Source organism: Desmodus rotundus, chromosome 5, assembly GCF_022682495.2.
Source record: "Desmodus rotundus isolate HL8 chromosome 5, HLdesRot8A.1, whole genome shotgun sequence".
NCBI lineage: Eukaryota > Metazoa > Chordata > Mammalia > Chiroptera > Phyllostomidae > Desmodus > Desmodus rotundus.
Genome location: NC_071391.1, coordinates 147,982,941 through 148,005,995, shown reverse-complemented (window position 1 = coordinate 148,005,995; position 23,055 = coordinate 147,982,941). Strand labels below are relative to the sequence as shown.

The 23,055-nt window shown below is 43.6% G+C and overlaps 1 protein-coding gene and 1 pseudogene across 3 annotated transcripts in view; one reads left to right on the top strand and one right to left on the bottom strand.

Annotated features, from left to right (window-relative positions):
* Window positions 1–19,028, top strand: part of RASGRP3 (RAS guanyl releasing protein 3) — a 73,094-nt gene extending 54,066 nt beyond the window's left edge. The window contains exons 12-18 of one of the 3 annotated variants that reach the window (XM_045189320.3): window positions 1,186–1,302; window positions 3,343–3,458; window positions 5,703–5,850; window positions 10,131–10,167; window positions 11,375–11,500; window positions 12,037–12,401; window positions 16,572–19,028. In XM_045189320.3, the coding sequence (XP_045045255.1) occupies window positions 1,186–1,302; window positions 3,343–3,458; window positions 5,703–5,850; window positions 10,131–10,167; window positions 11,375–11,500; window positions 12,037–12,401; window positions 16,572–16,580 (918 nt within the window). In that variant the 3' untranslated portion in view covers window positions 16,581–19,028. The remainder of the gene's footprint in view (window positions 1–1,185; window positions 1,303–3,342; window positions 3,459–5,702; window positions 5,851–10,130; window positions 10,168–11,374; window positions 11,501–12,036; window positions 12,402–16,571) is intronic. The other 2 variants (XM_053925264.2, XM_053925267.2) reach the window with 2 other exon arrangements.
* On the bottom strand, window positions 1,957–2,599 carry LOC112297989 (nascent polypeptide-associated complex subunit alpha pseudogene; annotated as a pseudogene).
* Window positions 19,029–23,055: the final 4,027 nt, after the last annotated feature.

Sequence of the window (23,055 nt, the reverse complement as noted above, 5' to 3'; positions counted from 1 at the left end):
CTCCATTTCTCTGATTCTGTTCCCGTTCTAGTTGTTTGCTTAGTTTTTGTTTTTGTTTTTTAGGTTCAGTTGTTGATAATTATGAATTTGTTGTCATTTTACTGTTCATAGTTTTTGATTTCTTCTATTTCTCAGATAAGTCCCTCTAACATTTCATATGATAAGTGCTTGGTAATGATGAACTCCTTTAACTTGACCTTATCTGGGAAGCATTTTATTTGCCCTTCCAACAAAATGGAACTCTTGATAGAAAGAGCCATAATGTGTGCAGGTGTGTGTGAAAGTGACCATATCCAGGTGGCAGATAATTTTTGGTCCTTTTGGATGCCAGCAACACCCACCTCACAAAATACTAAAGGGCTTAAATTATTACAGTCACTCCTCAATTCCTCTTGCAAAAATGTTTATTCCTAATTTAGTATCAAATAAAAAACACACCTGTTGACACAAGTTTGCATGCATACAGCAGCCAGAATATTTACATTATGTGGGGGGGGCCGGGGGTGTAAAGTAAACAGCACTCTTGGCTGCTCTCCCGACAGGGCTGCGTTTTGCACTTCTGTTGTATTATGCTTTATCACCAACATCTTCACACTAGTAAGTGAAAATGTCTTGCAAGAATGTGGAAAAACCTGTGTGGAAAGCAATTTCACCAAAGAGGTTTAGAGAGACCTACTAATTAAACAGTCAGAAGTGTTTAAGTGTATTCAGAGAGACGCCAACATAAGGACATAAAGCTGGTGGAACACTGGTAACCATTTACTGTACACACCTACTAATTTATCCCTAATACCAAGTATTAAAGAATGAGGTAACTGGTGTTTTATACATTTTGTATTATACAAAAATCTGTATGGATTGCTATGTAGGGGTTTAAGGATGTTTTAGTAATATTTGGGGAACTTGGATAGGAGTTTTGCATGGGCTGGGAGAGCAATTATTTTTTTCCATTAAAAATAATAGAATCTAGGTTTCTGCTAAAAAAGTGCACTATTCCAACATGTATTTATTTACAGATTAGATTCCATTGACAAAAGATGTTTGTTTTCAAAACACTGGAGTGCTACTTACATTGCATTTTTACTGAGATCATTAATATGCAAAATGCATGTCTTTCTCCGTGTTCCTGGTCCTAATTGTTCAAAGTCCCAGATAAAGTTGAAAAATGTGTGTGCTTTCTGTCAGCAGCCTACCTCCCCTACAACGCCCACCAAGCCTGTGGTGCCCCTGGAGTGGGCATCAGGAGTGATGCCAAAGCCAGACCCCACCGTCATCAACAAGCATATAAGGAAATTAGTTGAGGTAAGTGGTTGCCGGAGCATTAAGAGTGAGCACTAGAAAGCCCCTTTCTCTTTCCAGAATATTCTTTGGTTGCCCAGGAATCAGACGGAGTCCATGAAAACAGCCCCTGGCGGGTAGGAACAATTTAGCAGACACTTAGCTCTACTGGGCATCAGCCTCTGGGGCAGAATGTCCAAAAAAGGCCCCCTTTCTCTCAGTCTGTTCTCACTTGCCCAAATACTCTCAGCTACATTTTCTTAAAAGATTTTATTTATTTTTAGAGAGAGGGGAAAGGAGGAAGAAAGAGAGGGAAACATCAGTGTGTGATTGCCTCTCACACGCCCCCTGCTGGGGACCTGGCCCAGCAACCCAGGCCTGTGCCCTGACTGGGAATGGAACCAGCGACCCTTTGGTTCTCAGGCCTGCACTCAATCCACTGAGCCACACCGACCAGGGCGCTACTTTTAATTCCTTTCTGTTTCCAGCATCAGACACCTCCTTTGTTGCCTCTGCACCTGGAGGGGCTGTTTGGGGAATCTACTCATTCAAAACCCACACGGGTCACGATAACATACCTGGGAGTAGTAAAAAATCCTGTAGGTTGGGTAGCCGCTGTTGCTGTCTGCATCTGGGGGTCCGTGAGCCAGCGGCACAATGCCATTAAGGTAAGAAACATCACTTAACAGAGGGCAAGGCTCTGTCAGCGTTTTCCCTGTAGAAAGAGGAGTGGCAGCTCAATGTGGGGGAAATGGAAGCACTGGCCGGTGACACGACCGACCCTACGTCCTTAACTTCCGTGCCTGTTTCATCAGCCTCTTCCTCTTTAGTCTCCTCCTGTGCAGTTGGAGTCTGTTTTCTCGAATATTTGAGACCGCTTCCCCTAGAACTTTGAATGTCTTAGCAGCTGCTAGCTGTGCTTGCTGAGATAAATCCTCGATTTTGGTCCCCCCCCTCCCCCAACTATGTAGGTATCAGAAGCTGGGCTCTTGTAGACATCTGGTTTTGTGATGACAAAGAGGATATTCTTAGATTTTTGGAGAGTGACCCTAGTAACCCCTGTGACGTGTTGAAGACCCAGTTTGGACATAGCCTTGCGTGCCTTCTTTTCACTTGGGTTCTGTTTTGCTTTGCCGGCTGGTTCTTCATCGGTTTCAGCTGCCGCCGCCAACTGGGCTTATTCTGTGGCGGCCTGGGTGGAATCCTGTGCCTCGCGCTCCCGGACTGATCCTTAGCTGGCGGACTCCGCTCCAGACCCTGGCTCAGCCTGGGGCTGCCCCAGCGCCTGTCCTCTCGTGGGGGTGTTTCTGTGGCTCCCCATCCCCGACCGCGGAGCCCAGGGGGCAGCGGCTTCGTCACTTCTTAACTCAGACAATTCTAGGCTGCTCTGAACGTGCTCACTTCTATTTGAACTCTAGAATTAGTTTGTTCATTTGAAACAAATTCCCGCTGGGATTTTGACTGGAATTGCTTTAAAATGAACAAACTAAACTAACAACCAAAATAGAGACAGACTCATAGAGTGGCTGACAGCTACGGGCGGGGTTGGGGGTGTGGTGGGGGTTGGGGGTGGGGAGATAGAGCAAAAAGGAAAAAGGACTCTCGAACAACAGGGTGGTGATTGCCAGGGCGTGGGGGTGGGTGTGAGGGGATAAATGGTATGGGAAAAATACAATTAAAAAACCATTCAGGCCAAGAAAAAATAAAAGTATACTTTGTTTTGAGATAATGTCACATTTCATAGCTTCATTTTCTATTGTCATGGCGATAGTAGCATTTGTGAATTCACCAAGCCTCACTCCTACTCAGCCCTGAGGTCTCCGTTTAGATCTCCTTTTCTCCGAGAAACCTGTTTAAAGCCACCACCCCAGTAGCACTGTTTTTACCATTACCATTGCGCTTTCCTTGTTATACCAGAAAGGCTCTTGATTTTGTTGTCTTCCACAAAATTCTAAGTCCCTTGATCCAAAGAATAATATGCTAGTTACCATTGCTGTCCCAGTAATAAGTTCAGAGCCTGACTTGTAAGCGGTCATTCAGTAAATGTTTGTCTTTCCTTTGCAGTCCGTGTTTAGAAACTATGACCATGACCATGATGGGTACATCTCCCAGGAGGACTTTGAAAGTATAGCCGCCAATTTTCCCTTCTTGGATTCCTTCTGTGTGCTGGACAAAGATCAGTAAGTTTCAATTTGTTGTATTTTAATGCAACTGCCTTGAAGCAGAAAATTATTCTCAGAGGAGGGCAAGGAAACTATTGATTTACATCTTGACAGCTTCCATCCTAGTGTGTTGGCGAGTCTAACTTTTCACTGAATTTTTTCTCGGTGACCGTGAACATCACTGGCTGGATGGAATCGCAGCACAGACCACAGCATCAGTGCTGAGTGCCAGAGCCCACTTGCAGATTAGCCCAGCTCTCTGTTTCCCACATCACTTGTACTGCTGAGCTAGTTCATCAACCCTCCCACCTCCACCAAAACAAGTAGAGGAGAAGTAGCGTTAGAGCTAGCCTGGGGCAGCCCTCAGCATCAGTGACCCTGTGGGCAGTCTTCAAACTCACCAAGAAAGCAAAAAAAACATGTTTTTGATTACTTGCAGGCTCCATGAGAGCAGGTCATGGCTGCAGAGAGCCAAGGAATGTCCGAGCCTGTTTTTCTCTTTGCCAGCTCCAATGTTGTCTTGATAAAGAAAAAAAGATTTCTCTTTTTTGTCAAAGAATTCTTGAAAAATTAAGTGAGTTCAGAGGCTAAAGCCCAGCTCATTAAAAAATGATTAAACATAATTGCCAAGAAAGCCTGACCTTAATAATTTGATTAATTTTTAACTGTATGAGATTAGTTTGTCATTTAAAAATCATCTATATTGAAGTGCTGGATTTTCTACTGGTATAATGTCCAAATATATCACATTAAAATTCTCTCATGTTTTTGTTGGTGTAAGAATTTTTTAAAAATGAAATCTGTAATTTGTTCAACATACCAAGGAAAGCCTTGGTAATTTATTATAAATGTCTCAAAACCTTAATTCATCTTATATATATAGAATACCTTTTAAATGAATTAAATTATTAGAAACATAAACTTCCTTCACAGAATAAAATTTAAGTGACCTGCAGACTGCCCACCGCTCCCCTTTGTTTGTTTCTGTGAGTGGCATGTACACAGAACATAAACTTAAAATCACTTCCCAGCCTTTATTTCTTTTTTCTGTTGGTATTTTAGATGGCACTGAGATTGCCCAGCAGATGTATATATATTTTTTTAAGAAAAATGAAGGTTTGAAGTATTCACAGCTTACATGATTTCTTTGGTCAGTCAGATGAGTTGTTGATTTTGAGAGGAGAGTAGACCATCCAGGAAGAGAGTCTAGTAAGTCTCTGAAGATGCGGCACCAAGATTCAGAAGAACAGTCGGGGCTGAAGATGTAGAGCGGGAGGTCTTCAGCCCAGGGGTGTAAGCTGGAGTCCCAGACCTGTTAGCCAACATGGGGCCTGAGGAATGTGACTTTGGGGGCTCCTCTCCCCTACATGTAGAAACTAAAAAGAAGAAGCGGACCCTGCAGAAGAGCCAGAGAAGGAGGGCCCTAAGAAAAGAGGGAAACCAGGGAAGCACAGGAGTTCATGGAGGAGACAGTGCCAACGAGGACGCAACCTGTCCTCATGTCACATGCTGCCAGTGAGTCAACAGGCTCAAGGAATGAACGAGAAGAGGCTGCTGAGGATGTCTTTGTGACATCTTCAATGGAACGGTGGGGTTCCAGTTAGGGACCTGACTGTATGGAGTAAAGAGTAGCGGAAGGAATGGAAAAAATGTCTGATGAATATTCTTTTTGAAAACTTTTGGTGTAGGAGAAGAAAGAGAGAAAAGACGAGTGTTGGCGATGGCAGCAGGATTGAGGAAGACATTTTTAGGAGGGAGGTCCTGAGCATATTTGTAGAGGAGGAGTGGGTGAAGAGAGGGAGCAAAACCTGGGAGGCTGGAGCTCGGGAGATGGGAGCATGACTTCCTCTGAGACAGGATGAGTCCACGAGAGGATTACTGGTGGCAGTGACCTGGATGACATCATACTGCATAAATCTGAGGATGGTGGGTCCAGTGACCAGTTTTCTGCCTTCCTCTAGCAGTCTGATACTTGCAAACTGTTGCGAGGCAAGGGCTGGAAAGGAGATAGATGTCTTTCTGGAAGCTCCTGTCTGGTAATAACGGAGACTCACTGTGCACAGGACACACACACACCACCTGCTTACTAAGAAAGCCTTGGGCACTTCAAGCCTATAGAGGTCCTCCTTTCAGATGCAACAGAAATGAGCCTTCCCCGCCTGCTTTTGGCCACAGAGGTTTGGGAGGTAAATGATTCAAGTGTGGCAACCACTTTGTAATACGGTATTCAAAGATCCTTCCCTTCTTTGATTCTCTTCACAGGGATGGCCTAATTAGTAAAGAAGAAATGATGGCTTACTTCCTGAGAGCCAAGTCCCAACTACATTGTAAAATGGGACCAGGCTTTGTCCATAATTTTCAGGAGATGACCTATCTCAAGCCAACCTTCTGCGAACACTGTGCAGGATTTGTAAGTCTGTCTTCTGTAGTTTTCTCCTGTTAGTAGTTATTCATGCAACATTCTGAGAAGGCAGGAAAATGATACACTAAACAGAATCCAGTGACTACCTTAAATCAGAAGTCACACACGATGGCTCCCTGAAAATAAAAATTAAATTACAGACAAAAGCAAGATCTGCAGGTTTCATTATGTTCTTTCTAGGGATGCAGGGCTAGTGCAGACAGGGAAGATGGGTGAGCCCGTTAACTCGAGGGAGCAATTTCTCAGGGAAACGTCCCGCCCAATGAGCCAGGCATTCCTCACTAGTACTCATAAGCGGTGCAATTAAGGAGAGTACTGAGGTTAGCCAGTTCCGCCCAGTTCTTATTTCATATACAGTCACTAGCAATCCATCATGGCATGGCTCAGTAATTCATAACCCACAAAGGAAACAAATCTTTTTGGAGAGAAGATGGATATAAGAATAAATAACATTTATTTGACACATCACAGGCTGGTAATCGGGATTAATTACACTAATGTCTATGGAAGTATCATGGGCATTTTGCCTGTCCGTTTGCACTCTGCCCATTTGCCTGTGAAGGTGCAGAGGTCCAGAGAGGGTAACCCAAGTTTCCCAGGACTGCGCAGCCAATGGTGACCAGAGCCAGGACTCAGATGCAGGTTTTCTGACCAGCAACAAACGAAGATTGCACACTTTATTTCCCCACAGTTGACCATTCTTTGTTTGGCAACTAAGGTCAGCTTTGGTCCTGGTATTAAACAAAAACTGTTGGGCCCTGGACATCTTCTAGTTGACACCCGAGTGACAATAAGATGGAGAGTGTGGCACTCTAGGTGAGGGTGGCCTGGCAGCCAGGTGAATATAACTACTGCTCTTCTGCCAGATGCCAGAGCTCAGTTATGTTAGCTTCGTTCAGCGGTCACGTCCCACTGTTGGCCCATAATGCATTCACTGCTGGGAGTGTATGCCACTAGTTTTTCCCATCCCCTTCTTGAAGAACTAGCTTTGAGGGGCCCCAAAGGTAGGAGTTTGTGTTTAAGCACACACTCCTCTGGCAATGGGTAAATAAGAGCCAGTGGTTACCCCCCAAGTGGTCCCAGCAGCCGATGTGGTCAAGGGGCAAGGCCAGCCTCACCAGCTCTCTTCGCCCACCCTAGGGGAGGAGAGAGCTGCATCTATCAGCTTCACCCCTGGGACTGCGTTGCCTGACCCCTTTGTCATAAAACAAATCTCTCCTTTTCCATGTTTCTGTCTTGTGATGGGAATTTTTGCATGTATCTAGACCTGAAAATGCCTATGTGGGATGAGGCCGCGTGTAGTCCTCTACTGCAGAGTGGGGCCCGGTGAACCTGTTAGGCCGTGGTACAGCCAGACGGTAGTCAGGCTGAGATATCTGGCTTTCGGTGTGCTGTGAGCATTGGACGGCTGTTATCAAATCTCAGGAGCTTATCTCTGCTCTCAGGGCCTTCTGGATGTCCCTCCCTTTCATGGAGACACCTGCTCTATAGAAGCACAAGGTTGCATTTGTGGGGAGCCTCCATACTCCTCTCCCAACTCATCAGAGCAGCTTTGCTGGCACTAGGTTCTTGGAGCGGCTCTGATGAGGTAGAAAGCTCTGGGCTTGGAGTCTGGAACCCTGGCTTTGAATCTCAGTTCTGCCCCATATATTAACTCTTTGTCCTTGACCAAGTTATTGACCATCTCTCTGTATTCCTATCAGTAGAGGGGGTTAATACTTACCTGTCATGTTGTTATGATGATCAAATGATATAAGACGTATTGCATGTCACATAGCTCAGAGTACATATTTCTGCTTTTTAGTGTTCCTTGATACTCTTGGAGTTTAATGCCCTTTTCTTAAAAATATGGGTATTTAATCATTGGTATACTCTGATTTGATCTTTACTCACAAACGTTTTAAAAAGTCTGGTGGTTTCAAAGGGATTTATAAATATGACTCTCCAGATACATCATTGAAAGGCATCGCAGGGGAATGCAAGGAACCATTTTTCAGTACCCAGACTACCTGCTTTTGAAGTAAATTCCATTTTAAGGACAAGGAAGAGAAACAGACACTACTTGAAATGCATTTATTTTAAAATTAGAATTCCAGAGCTGAAAGAGTTTTGCTAATTCTCTTATTTCACGGTCCAGAGAAGTTCAGTGACTTCCCTAAGGTCACATGGATCTTTAGCAGCAGGTCTGTGACTCAGATCCAGATCTCCTGACTCCCAGCCCAGTGCTCCTTACGTCACAATCAGTCTCTCCAAATGTTAGAGCCGCCTGAGGTGTCCCATCAAAGGACTGTGGGAAGTACTCCCGCACACACATTTATATGAGGCCATCCTCTCCTGCCCTTGGCTCGCAGCCTCTTCCTGCCCAGCGTTGTCTCCTAGTTATTAAGTAAGCCTTTGCAAGCAATGCCCTGACTTCCCCTCCTGAGAAGACCCATGTTCGACCATATCTTTTTCAGCAGTTCCTGCCACTATGCTAATCACGTGCCATGTGTGGATATTAAGATGCTTCCCAAACCTTACCCTTTCTTGTCCTAGATCAGTGGCTTTTGCTCACACACACAGCACTCAGGAGCAATGGCTTCCTGTCTTTATCTCAAGTGGCACCTTCTTCTTTCCCCAGTTACTAGCTGTGAGACCTTGCCAAGTGAATGTACCTCAGTCTCCTCACCTGAAAAAGCGATGCAATTATTATTTCCTATCCCTTAAGGATATTGTGAGGATTAAATGAGTTAATAACACACCCAGAGCTTAAAACTGTGCTTCTCCCATGGCAAGAGTTGAATAAGCCTTAGCTATCAGCGTTATTACTGTTAGTACTATTACCAAACGCTCAATGAGGAAACGATTTCTTATCACTGCAAAGTTCCCCAGACACGGGACCTTCCAAATTATTTAATTTCCTGGATCATCACACTTACCTAATCATTAAAAAAAGAAGAAGAAGAAAAAGAAGCAAAGGATACGATCTTGAAGATCCTTGTAGCTCTGACATGATGTCACTGCCCTGACCACCTGCTTCCCTTTGCTGCATCGCCTCCTCTCTGCCCTCTTCCACTCATCCTAGGCGCCTGAGGCCTTGCTTCCAGGACGTTGTCTTAATAATCCTTCTTGTCCCCAAGGTAACATGTTGCCCTGTCCCAGGAGGCATTTGCATCCTATTAATGTATTCTGAAGAACCAAGTGACTTTCAAGGCTCAAAGGAATCCCTTTTCTCTGGGGGAGTTTTATCAGGAGGGCAAGGAGCAGCCTTCATAATGCTCCTGAGTCACTGTATGTTGGCAGCTACTTATTCTTCTCCTCCGGCCATAACACCCACACTCAGGGTGTGGCTCCCCTACAGGGCATTGTGAGTGACACCTCCATCAGCCCCAGTAGGCCACCAGACCTGCGTCTTTCCAGATTATTTTATTAGGTAGATACCAGTCACCTAACCTAAGCATTAAAAGGGTAGGAGTGGAACTTCTCCAGCTTGAGCTAAGCCCGTTTGATTCAGCCACACTCTGTTTCAGTGTCCCTGGCATCCACATGCAAGTGCCGTGAAAGGCATGAGAAGGGATACAGGAAGGCCCCTTCTTCACAAAGTTTCCATTGTGTCACGAGGCAAAGACTCCACCACCAGGACGATGTGCCTGAACCGCCTGGGCAATGCCCTCACATCTCTCCAGAGATGGTTGTCACTTCCTACATCCTACTTCCTCCTTGGTTGGCAGAGTCCGAGCCTTTTCTGCATCCCCTGCAAGCTCTGGCACAGGCCAAAACGCTGAGCAACTGGACAGTGAATGCACAAATAAAGGCTAGATCCTTTCCTCTTCCATATTCTTTCCAAGTACTGATGCCACTCAGAAAATAACCCAGCAAAATATAAATGCTTTGGTGGGAAGTATACTGCTTAGGTTGCTTAATTTCCTGTAGGGGGCACCAGGAGCAGTGTGCGATTAAAAATAAAACCGAAGAGAGAGAAACTCTCCCCCATAAATTTCGCTGAGAGGGCATGAAGCTAAGGTCCAATAAATGCACCCATGTCAGTTTCCCATCCCAGCTCCCATTTGGCTCCCAGATGGAAAAGGGAAGCAAAAGTCCTGTTATCACCCCAGCTGCAATGGGCTGGGGGAGGGCTCTTCTGTTTGACAGGAAGGGTGTCAGGAGCAGCTACATCCTGTTTGTGCTCCCTGAGTCATCAGCTTCCCAGGACTTCCTTCTTCCATGGCCTTGTTTTCTTTCCAGATTTTTCTTCAGATTCCCTGACATCCCTTTGTCTTTTGTTACAGCTCTGGGGAATAATCAAGCAAGGATACAAATGCAAAGGTAAATAAATATACCTGTGTTAAACATTTTTAGTGTGACATTTGGGACAAAAATGGAATTTGTCTGATGAATCTGCAAAACTCTTGGTATCATTAAGAACCTGGGTCTTTTTGGCCACTGGCAACTGAAGAGTTAACATGTGCGGGAAAGGACTCCTTGGAGTTTTTGAGAGCCTGGAGTGGATTTTTACAGCTTGTTAGACAAGGAAGCAAACCATCTTTCTCAGCCCTCATACATCTAGCTCCCCTCTCTGAGATGTTGTGCTAAGAATCATCAACACACAGATGAAGTGGGAATTCTGAAGTGGGACGGGCCTAACTAAAAGGCTGTATTATAAGAACTTTGTCCTCCAGGGAAAGACACACACACTTCCTTCTCTAATACATATGCATCGCTGTCTGCTCTCACATCGCTATTGCATTCTCTACCAAGTCACAGATGATGATGAGAAAAGGGGAGAAACCTTCAAACACTCTTCTCCCTGTCAATGAATTCATTCATCTAGCTCCCCCATTTAATTAAAATGCATGAACAACTAAATAAATACACATATGATGAATGCAGTACACGTGCAAATTACTAGGCACTTAGGTCTGTGTTGCTACTTGTACATATGAGATTATTACACATTGTCGATAGTTGATCTGAGAAATTGCTGAATACTTTATGCAGACTCTTTATACTGGTGCTTTTAAGATTCTGATAATGCTTGTGAAAAATATGATAGAACTACAGAAAATGCCTTCAGATTAACATTGATCCCTTGTGATGCCTCCCGTTCTCCAGCCGTCTTTCAGTAGTTGGCTCTCATTTTGCAGGAATAGAACACTTTCTTGAATCTCAATGAGACCTACCTTTTAGTGCTCAAAACTAAATTCTTCCCATTAGTTCTTTGTATCAGTGTCTTAGTCTAACTTGGATTTTTACTTTCAAGGCTCCCCAGTACATCAATGAATTGTGTAGAGGAAGAAGCTGAGAAATGTAAGAGAACTTTAGGAACTCCAGGAAGACAAGAGAGTCCCACTGGCCCTTTTCCAGCCCCTGGACACACCCTGTGGGCATGAGCCAGGCTCTTAGACGCAATACAGAATCTAGGACGGGGGAGGGGAGGGGTGGGCCAACCGCTCAAGCACCGTGCTGGAAGCCCAGTCAGCACCAAAGCCTCCTGGTTCACACTAATCATTTGTGGTACTCTGGGATTTTTCAGACTGTGGAGCCAACTGTCACAAGCAGTGCAAAGACCTCCTGGTTCTGGCCTGCAGGAGATTTGCCCGGGCCCCCTCCTTGGGCAGTGGCAATGGGTCGCTGCCCGGAAGCCCCTCATTGCCCCCAGGTAGTGTACTCTACTTTCTTTCCGACCACGACCTCTATTGGGTTCCAGATCTAATCCTTGTCAGAGTCATCGTAAACAAACACCAAGGCATTCCTCAGGGTGAACAGCAGGGCTTCGCCCTTGTGTTCCCTTCACTGGTCTCTGCTTTCGGGTCTCACTAGCATGCGGCTCACCTGCTGCCAATTTCATTCTGCCTCTGGTCTGTTGCTCTGGGACCTTACCTGTGGGACTCCTGTTGTTTGCACCAACGTTTGATATGTTTTTTAAGATCTTATTTATTTTTAGAAAGGGGGGGAGGGGGAAAGAGGGGGAGAGAACATTGATGTGAGAGAGAAACATCAACTGGTTGCCTCTTGTGGGTGCCCCAACTGGGGACCAAACCTGCAACCCAGGCACATGCTCTGACTGGGAATCAAATTGGCAACCTTTCGCTTTGCAGGATGATGCCCAACCGATTGAGCCACACTGGTCAGGGTTGATGGTGTGCTATGAAGCAGTCGGATACCAAATAAGCCCAATAATCTTTCCCTTTCCAGCGCAGGATGAGGTGTTCGAGTTCCCTGGCGTCACTGCTGGACACCAGGACCTGGACAGCAGAGCCATCACACTGGTTACAGGCTCTTCTCGCAAGATCTCCGTGAGGCTGCAGCGGGCCACCACCAGCCAGGCCACCCAGACCGAGCCTGTATGGTCAGAGGCTGGCTGGGGAGACTCAGGGTCCCACACCTTCCCCAAAATGAGATCCAAGTTCCATGACAAAGCAGCAAAGGACAAAGGCTTCGCCAAGTGGGAAAACGAAAAGCCCAGGGTACAAGCTGGCGTGGATGTTGTTGACCGGGGCACCGAGTTTGACTCTGACCAGGATGAAGCAGACATGGGTGAGACCAGACAGGACGGTGAGGTCAGTGCTGGGTCAAACCACAAATGAAATCAGAAGAGAAGCTGACAGGGGCTGAGATGAGTGTTACAGCGAGTCCAGGAGCCAGCCTGGTAGCTCTGAAAGCAGAATGGTTGGGAATCAAGACTTTTTTAGTTTTTTAAGTTTTTGCCGCCCTTTTAGTTTTGCCACTGGCTAGTTATGTGACCCTGGGCAAAATGGTTTCTTCTCTTTGGACCTCAGTTTCATACGTCATAAAATTAAACTGGCCAAGTTCTAAAACTTAGTGAAAGTGGCCATGCCAGTGTGCTGAGATGATGTCCGAGGACCCACGCCTGCTGTGTGCACTCATTATACCTGTGTTCTACACCAATCTGCGTAGGCCTCCACGTTAGAATCGGGAGGCAGTGGGAGCACAGGACTGGTAGGAAAAGGAGAGTTGGAAACTCTTACCCCTATTTAAAAAGAGGCTTTGACAGCCTTGCGGAGAAGGGAGTGGTGAGAATCAGAGACATGGGGACCTCAAGCTTCTATAAGCCAGGCTCTGCCTCCACACAAAAATTCCTCTCAATCATCCAAAGCAAATGGGGAAGCATATGGAATTTGTTAGAACAAGCTGAAATATAAATTGATTCAAGATGGGCTTAGATGCATTTATTAGTCAACAGTTCATAGTGTATGAAGAAAAAAGGTTTGGGGAAACTGGTGTCATATTCCTAACCTTCAAAGCAATGTCATGGAGGGCAGCCATTGTCTCCCTACTGAATCAGTCTCATAAACCCAATATTGGCTTAGGCAGAGATCCTATTGGATCAAGCCAGTGCTTTTTATTCTTATGGGTGGTCCTCCACATTCCACACTCTTCAGGAGACCTCAACACTCAGTCTCCACAGTTTCCCATGATGAGAAAAACTCTAATGATCTTTAACCAAAATTCCTCTAGCTCCTTCGTCATTGAAAACAATTAATAAGGAGGCCACGCACTACCTTTGGTCATATGAGGTTTATTGCAAGTTCCTGCTGAGCCATCTTTTCCCTTTCTTACAACACCAACTTTTAAACACAACTTCATCAAGATATAATTTACATACTGTCAAATTTACCCATTTAAAGTCTATAGTTCAATGGTTTCTAACATATTCCCAATGTTGCACAACTATCACTATGACCTAACTTTAGGACATTATATCATTCTAAAGAACACCCCTGTGCCCATCGGCAGTCACCTTTCGTCTCCCTCACTTACCCTAGCCCTAGGCAACCGACTCCTCTACTTTGTGTACCTATAGATTTGCAATACCAACTTTATTTTTAATGTTCCTCCTACCAATCATCTAGGCAAATGTTTCAGTGGTATCCACCACTTCTTTTAATGGTAACATAGTTCAAGCTGGGAATATGAAGATGAATAAGAAAGTTTCATGATGTGATGACAGAAGAAGACATCCTAGGGCAAAGGGTCTCACCATGTGGTCTAAAGAAGGGAGTTCATGAAAGCCCATTATCTTCTATGTAAAATTGTATATGGACATCTGCTCCTTTGGGGGGAGAATGTCTTAAGGGGATCTGCACACAGGAAAGAGCAAGAAATCACTGTGTTAGTTTTTTCATCTGATGCCTGAAATTGTGCTAGCCTCCCCTAGTGCCACCTCAGCCTGCAGAGGCCATTTCCGTGACCAATGTGGCTGTCATTGAAATCTCAGAAAAAGAGCTTCTATGGGTAGAGTAACAGCATGCCCAGCTAGAGCTCTCAGATGGTGCCCACTTCATGGACCATCTTTGAATTCAGACGAGTACCTGTGTTTGTTTAACAAATAGTGGAGCTAGCCATGAGCTCACTTCTGTTGACTAGCACCATTCAAGTTACTCAAACCTCATCCTGGCTTAGGAGAAATTCACAGGCTATCAGTGTAGGAAGGCCACTTCCATGGGTAAGATATCCTGATGTTTAATCTCTATAAAGAAATAAAAACAAAGACCTGTTTAAAATGTCATTTAATTCTCCAAAAATTGGAACAGTATATTCAGGTGTTTCTTTACCCTTTCAATTTTCTGATCTCATAAGTCAAAGAGATGGTTTAGTGACCATTAGTACTTAATTTAATTTGTGCTAATTAAAGAAGACAGTATGTTCTTATGTAAAATGCATATGATATATAGTCTTTCCCTCATCCAAATCAGCAAATGAGGAGACACCCTTATTTAGAGAAAAGGCAAGCAGGAAAACTGACAAAATTAACCTAGAGTAAAAAATGTAGACAAGGGAGTTTTCAAATTTAAGAGTTTTTCTGCCAGGCAAGATCAGTGAATGGCTTTAGGAGAAATGATCTACACATTTATTATTTAGGTCATGTTTATGGGTCCTATACATAAAAATGACAAACAAAGAAGGCGGTTGGGTTTGCAATCTGTATATTTCCTTCGGTGGAGTTCCAACATTTACATTCATTTTACTTTTTTAAAGATTTTATTTATTTTGATTTTTAGATAGAGGAGAAGAGAAAGAGAAAGAGAAGGAGAGAAGCATCAATGAGTGGTTGCCTCTCGGGCACCCCCTACTGGCGACCTGGCCTGCAACCCAGGCATGTGCCCTGACTGGGAAAGGAACTGGCAACCCTTTGGTTTGCGGCTGGTCCTCAGTCCGCTGAGGCACACCAGCCAGGGCAATATACATTTTAAAATATAAGGGCAGAAATGTTTTCTGTGATGGTGGATATCACTTTACCAGTGATCACTGAGCCATGGATGGTAAGAACAGGTCAAGATCACTCTCTTGGCAGTAAGAATGTGTATATTTTCTTTACAATGCTTCTTTGCTTTTATTATCTTCCGCTTAATATAATAACAAATATAGAAGGGCTAGGAAATGCTGGACTAAACAAAGTTAAATATGTTTAATTATATGAGGTCTGTCCAGAAGGTATTCAGCCATATCATGTGAAAAAAGAGACATTTATTGAAGAAGATACAAGATACAAGAAACATTGTACATAGGACAATGATGCCTCCCCTTCAAAGTAGGCACCTTGGGGCACCACACAGTTCTCCCAATCGCCATCAACTGCTCCATTGTATTTTCCTGAATTTCATTGACAGCCTGAAATCTTTTCCCTTTCAAAGGTGACTTCAGTTTTGGGAAAAGTAAGAAGTCACAGGGCACCAAATCTGGGCTGTAGGAGGCTCAGTCACCTGGGTGAACTGATGTTTTGCCAAAAATCTCTGCATGAGATGTGATGCATGAGTGAGCACATTGTTGTGATGAAGCTGCCAGTCACCTGTTGCCCATAGCTGTGGCCTTCTGAATCCTCTGAATAGTTTCCATGGAGGAATGTCCAAGCTTAATATAAAATTTGATGCAGATTCATTGCTCTATTTGCTCAGTCATTTTGAATGTGATGGCCACACAGTATACATATTTACTCAACGGTGTCTACCACCCCAACTGACTAGTACAGTGAAATCGTCATTGTTCACACATGTGCATTCCAGCTCACTCTCCCTGGCTGCCAGGTTACATCTATGTTGTTGTACAAACCATTCTTGTTATATTAACAATGGCTGGACTTTTCCCAGATAGACCTCATATATATACCTATATATACTAGTACAGATATATATCTCTTTCCCCTATAAATTTTCTCAGTGTCCTTATACTAATTTACATTGTGAATTTGTAAGAGGGGAACCTCAACAATGGGTATTTCAGGAACTGATGCTTTGTGGAACACCCTTCAGGGAAAAGTACAGTAAGCATCCTTATTGGACTTTGTATGGGAATCTTTAAGATTTCATGTATTGGGTGCATATGATCTTTTAATACCCTCTAAATCTTTTTTTTATTTTACATTTTATTTATTTTTAGAGAGAGGGGAAGGGAGAGAGAAAGAGAGGGAGAGAAACATTGCTATGTGAGAGAAACATCTATCCTTTGCCTCTCAGGCACCCCCTACTGGGGACCTGGCCCACAACGCAGGTATGTGCCCTGACTGGGAATCAAAACAGCAGCCTCTTAGTTCGCAGGCTGGCACTCAGTCCACTGAGCCACACCAGCCAGGGCATACCCTCTAAATCTTGAGAGTACAGGTACTAATCTTTTGAGATGTTCCCTCAAATAAACCACATTCTAGAAACACTTTCTTTTTGTTGTTGTTAAATGAGATGCAAGCGTACAACAGGTTCTGATTCATATTGCAGGATGGCTGACTTTAGGCTGAGGACACCAAAGGCAATAGTGTTGGCATTTGGAACAGCAAGATGAAAACTCGAAACAGTCCAACTCTCAGGAAGTTACCTGAAAAGATATCTGGATGTTTACTGCCTTATGACACCGTGGGATCTCCCTGATTGGACTACGGGACAGAAGATTTACCCTATGAACTATTTATTTCCTCGTCCTCTGCCCCTGGTTAGGTGCCATGAAGACTGTGTTATGTAGTTGGTGGTTTTCTCATGTATCTCTTCTCCCTGGAGCCATTCATATACGGGTGAAATGAAAGGTTTTGTGCATGTACTTGATACTTATTCTCTAAACTCAGGCTTTGCTTTTTTGTGAAAATATTATTTCAGTATTTTTATAAACTGTTTTTTTTTTGGAGGGGGGATGTTTAACGAAGAGTTGATTTTGAGGGTTTTTTTGTGGGATTTTTGGATGGGACCAGGAGTTAACATTTTTTTGAGGGACAAGGATGCTCTTCAGATCCTGGAATGCAGTGATTCTTGTAATGATGATCTGTTGCAAGAAGAAGCTGTTTACATTGTTTTTATAACATGGTTGCTATTAGGATATGTAATAAGTCACACACTTATATATCACCTTAATCTTACCAATTTTGCATCACTAAGAAGCTCTGACATAGCCATCAAACCTCTCCTAATATTTATAGTGAACATAAATTATAAATATTATAATTTGAAAATGAACTATCCTTGTCCTACCTGATATGGATTGGCCGTTTTTCTTAGAACTTTTATTAAGACTGCTGTTGGCACTCCTCCTCCCGGGAGCATGCCCACACCTTTCTGCCCTCTCAGGTGTGCCTCTCCCCAACTCTAGGGTCCCCATGAGACTTGTAACCAGGGGAGCAGTGGGCAGCAGCAGCTGGTCTAGGGCTAACCCCCTGAACCCGTCTCCAAGGCCCCCTTTTCTCTGACTCTCCAGTGAGCCAAAGCAGCCCCACCTGGACTCAATTCTTTCCGATCACATTTCTAGAGAACCAAGCAGCCCAGCGTAGGCTCTGTCCTGTTGCTGCTTCTATCCTAAGCCCTTCCTTGTTTCACTGCCCCCAGCTTTAATAAATGTATTTTAAAAAAATACTGCTATTAAGAAATGTAACAATTAAAGAAATCAATTCAAGTCTTTGGAAATAAAATTTAGAAGAAAGAAAAACCACTTAGTGAAGTGAAAAGCAACCAGTAATTTTTAAAATCTCAAAATAGTTCTAAGAATTTTGTTTGTTAACAAAGAAAAATTTTGGTTGTGAAAGAAAACTCATGTGTTTTTGAAATTGCCATCCATAATTCAGGAGTCATAGAAAGCAAGTAATCACAAACCACCTTTGATGAATATTTCACTAAAAAATTTAAAGGATCAATATTTTCAGTATCTCCCTTTCACCCAAAATAATTACACATGGGCCTGTTTGTTACATTAGAGGACAGAGAACTTGGTTCAAGACGTTCAAAAGTAGAGATGGGACTGAGCCTGTGGGTGAGGGCAATGATCTTCTACCAAGTGACTGGTCAGAAAGTGTACCCAAGCAGGTACACTGGTCTGCATTTGGGAGTTTGAGTGTACATATTCCATGGAAGGCCGAATTCACGTCTATTTGGGGCAGCCACCTCAGTAAAGAAATGCCTTTCTTTTTCTCCGTTTCCTAATCGAGGACATTTCTGCTCAGCAAACGTTTGCTGAGTATCTGCTCTGGGCAAGTCCTGAGCTGGTTGCACAAGGACCAGCAATGCCTGGTCTCTGCCCTCAGAAGCCGAGAGCCTGAGGGCATTTAGGCCCCTTAAAATACAGTTCTATGTTTGCTAGGACTGACTTCATTGTGTGAGTCAGAGGTCGACTTGCAGAGAGAATGCAAATGCAATGAAGTTATTAGTTGAGGGAGCTGTGATTAAGCCAGGTCCTAAGAGCACTCACCATACGGAAGCACCTCAGAAGGCAACCAGCCACCCCCAAGTCTTGGTTCTATGTATTTACAGTATCTATTCCTTTTCATAAATGCAATGAAAATATTGTTAATAAAATTAAAAACGTAAACTGGCAACTTAAGTACAAACAACTTTTCTTGTGTTTTTTTTTAATTTAAGAAAATTCAGGAAGAAACTTCTTAATAAATGTTGGACTGTTCTTTTTCTTTTCAAAGCAATTATCACTTGCTGCTCAGTATGGGTTATTTTTGAGTTTTCACATATAAGAATTTTATATTGTCAGCCTTCTTGTGACAAAGATACTAAATATACCTTGAATAAAAAACAAAAAAGAAGATAAACATCATAATGTCCACCTTTTGTGCACATTATACATGGGATTATTATGCCCATTATTATACCCATGTGTAATGCACATTCTTATTTTTTCCTCAAATATTTGGGCAAAAAGTGTGCATTATACATGGCAAAATACAGTACATCTGTGTATGTGTATATAAGTATGTATAATACTATTATTTGAGGAAATTTGGGTCCATGAGTAACTTTATAATTTTGATTATATAATTAAAAATTTTTTTCATATATTTTTATTGTTGTTCAAGTATAGTTGTCTCTATTTCCCCCCTAACACTACCCCCTACCCCAGCCATCCCACTTCCTACCGTTGATCCTACTCCCCTTTGGCTTTGTCCATGTGTCCTTTATACATGTTCCTGACAACCCTTCCACCTCCCCCCATTAACCCCTCCTACCTCCTCTCTGGTTACTGTCAGTTTGTTCTTAATTTCTATGTCTCTGGTTATATTTTGCTTGCCTGTTTGTTTTGTTGATTAGGTTCCACTTATTGGTGAGATCATATGGTATTTGTCTTTCACTGCCTGCCTTATTTGACTTAGCATAATGCTCTCCAGCTCCATCCATGCTGTTGCAAAGGGTAGGAGCTCCTTCTTTATTTCTGCTGTGTAGTATTCCATCATGTAAATGTACCATAGGTTTTTGATCCATTCATTTACTGATGGGCACTTAGGTTTTTGCTTCCAGCACTTTGCTACTGTGAATTGTGCTGCTATAAACATTGGGGTGCATAGGTTCTTCGGAATTGGTGTTTCAGGATTTTTAGGGTATAGTCCCAGGGCAGGGTATAGTCTTCTTGATGGATTCTTCCCTTGAGTATTATGAAGTGTTCTTCTGGGTCTCTTTGTATGGTCCTTGTTTTGAAGTCTATTTTGTCTGATATGAGAATTGCTACCCTGGCTTTTTTTTCCTGTCCATTGCTTGGAATATTTTTTTCTGGCCCTTCACTTTGTCTGTGTAGGTCTTTTGTTCTGGGGTGGGTCTCTTGTAGGCAGCATATGTATGGGTCATGCTTTCTAATCCATTCAGCTACTCTATGTCTTTTGATTGGAGCATTTAATCCATTTATGTTTAAGGTTATTATTGATAGGTACTTATTGTCATTTTTTCATACTGTGTTCCTCTCTCTCTCACTTTTTTCCCCCCTTTTCTTAAAGTAGACCCTTTAGCATCTCTTGCAGAGGTGGTTTGGTGGCGGTGTATTCTTTGAGGCTTCTTTTGTCCAGGAAGCTCCTTATTTGGTCTCCATTTTAATTGAGAGCCTTGCTAGATAAAGTAGTCTTGGTTGCGGGCCTCTGGTTTCAATTACTTGGAATATTTCTTGCCATTCCCTTCTGGCTTGGAGCGTTTCCATTGAGAAGTCAGCTGCTAACCTTATTAGGGCTCCCTTGTATGTTACTTCCTGTTTCTCCCTTGCTGCCTTTAAGATTCTCTCTTTGTCTTGGATTTTTCCATTTTAATTATGATGTGTCTTGAAGTGGGCCTCTTTGGGTTCCTCTTGATTGGAACTCTCTCTGTTTCCTGGATTTGTGTGACTTTCTCTCTCATTAAATTACGGAATTTTTCCATCACTTTTTCAAACAGGTTTTCCATCCCTTGCTCTTCTCCTTCTCCTTCTGGTATCTCTATTATACAGATATTATTCCGTTTCATGTTGTCCTACATTTCCCTTAACACCTCTTTGTTCTTTCTGAGTCTCTTTTCCTTTTTTTGCTTTTTTCTGGGTGTTTTTGTCTACCTTGTCCTCCAGCTCACTGATCCGATCTTCTGCTTCATTGAGCCTGCTTTTGATTCCTTCCACTGTGTTATTCAGTTCAGAAATTGTATTCTTCATTTCCTCTTGGCCCTTGCCAATAGTTTCTATTTCCTTCTTCATGTTGATATAGTTTGCGGTAGGTTCCTCATAGTTTCCATGTAGTTTTTGATAATTCTCTGTGAGCTCATTGAGCTTCCTTAGAACCATCGCTTTGAATTCAGTATCTGATAGTTTACTTGCCCCTATTTCATTTAGCATTGTTTCTGAGACTTCTCCCTTTACTTTCATTTGGGGATTGTTTCTTCGTCTTCCCATTATTTGTGAGACTCTTCTTGTTGGACTCTGCTTCTTAAATTGATCTGTTCTGACTCCCTGGGTTTATGGTATGAACTTCTATGGTAGGAGACCTTTGAGATTCAGTGGTGGTCTCCTTCATCTCCTGAACTTGATGCTCTTGGGATGCCATTTATATCGGCTCTCTGGATGTAACTGGGTTCTGGTTGTTGTTGGGTAGGTCTTTGGTGGGTCCTTCCCTCCAGCTGGTCGGCTGAGGGTCACTCCACCCACCACATCTTGTTTGCTGTTGTGCAGGTGCTGCCAGAAGAAAACCACAAAGCCCGGGGAACAAACACACATCTGCAAAAATATCCCCCCCACCCCCCAAAATCTCAGTATCAACAGCAAATGAACTAGTATTAATAAGGGTGTAAAGAGATTAAGACTATTATAAGGAGAGAAATAAATTATAGTACAAATTCTAGTGACTTAATATGCACAAACTTGCTGGACAAGAAACGAATGTCAAAAAGCTATGCAGGAAAGAAAATATAGCTAATCATGGAGAAGACCACAGTGGATTTCATCTTGGTAGCCTCTAGTATTTACCATTGTTTTTCTTTCTGGATCTGCCTCTGGTGATGTCAGATGTTGACCCCGTCCGACCTTAGGCAGCCTGCTCTGAGTCTGCCAGGGATCTACTGTCGGTGGCTGTCTCCTTCAGTTGTTAATCTAGTCACTCTGCACTCAGCAGTTAGGCATAAGCACCAGAGAGCCGGGGCAGAGTCTCTCTTGGGGGCGGGGCTGTTGTTTCCCCTCAGGCTGCTGAGGCTTGGAGGGGAGTGGTCTGCCTGAGCAAGATGGCTGCCGCCATTTGGGGGATGACTCAGCACCAGGATCCCAGCGGCTGCTCTCAGCTCTCTCTCCAAAGCTTCCGTCCCGTCTCTCCCCAGGCGTCTCTGGCCTACTTGGCCCCCGCCTCTGCCGGAACCCCGGGTAAGTGACAACAAATGAATATCTGTGTTTTCGCCCTTTAAACGGCTCTTTGCGTGTCCAGCCATCTGTCTCTGGCGGAGAGCAACCCTGCTGCTTTTCTCTGCTGTTTGTTATCTGTGTACTTTTTGGGCTCTGGTGTTCTAGGCTGGGGATCCCAGCTTAGGATTTAGACCCCATTCCTATCGGGGGGATCCAACCAGCCGCTTAATTACCCCTGCGGCGCTGCCACCTGTGGGCGCCCGGCCAGCCCTCTGGAGTCTCCACTGCACTCCTTACCAGTCAGTTAGTGCCGAAGCTGATTCTTCTGTCTGTCCAAGGTTGTAAGACTTCTCTCTCGCTATTGTTCAGTTGTTTGTCCTGGGTAATTTCTCCACAATTGAGTTGTAATTCCAGATTGGCCCTGGGAGGAGGTTAGTGTGGCATCCACTCGCTCCTCCTCCATCTTGCCGATGTCTGATTATATCATTTACTCAAGACAACGGTGACTGTGATGTCTTCAATCTACCAATTTCCTATAATCAGTAAAATAAACAAAATAGGCAAACCCATGAATGGAGCAGATACATTCCTCCAGACCTTCCTCTTGTGGTTTTGATCACCTAAAAGGTGAAAAGCAAAAACAAAACTCTTGACAGTGAATATCATTGGGTACCAGGAGAGGATATGTTAGAGGATGCAATTGAGCTTTTACTGAAGGATGTACAAATTGGGTTGATGCTTTTTTAGATCTGCCTATACCAGAGGGTGGCCCTCCTTGGTATTTGAGCGATTTAGGTTGAGTGGCTGTCTCCTAAATTAATAATGTTCCCAGATTTCTACGGTAACAGTCTCTCTCCAAAGCCAGAGGAGTTTGCTATTTAATAATGCAGGACTCCTACAGAAGGGGGCTGTTACTGATGGTAGGAATGTGGTGTTCCTAAGGTAAACACGTTGATTTTGCCAAAGTGTACGAGACTCTAGAATGACTGAGGAGAAATTTCAGTCACACAAGATCACTACAATATGCCTTTGGCATGCAATCCCAAGCCAGATTTAAATCCCATCTTTGTCTTTGAAGAGTCATGAGATCCTGGCCAGGTCAATGTATACCGTTTGAGCCTCAATTTCACTATTTGAAAAAAAGAGCTCACCACATTCCTC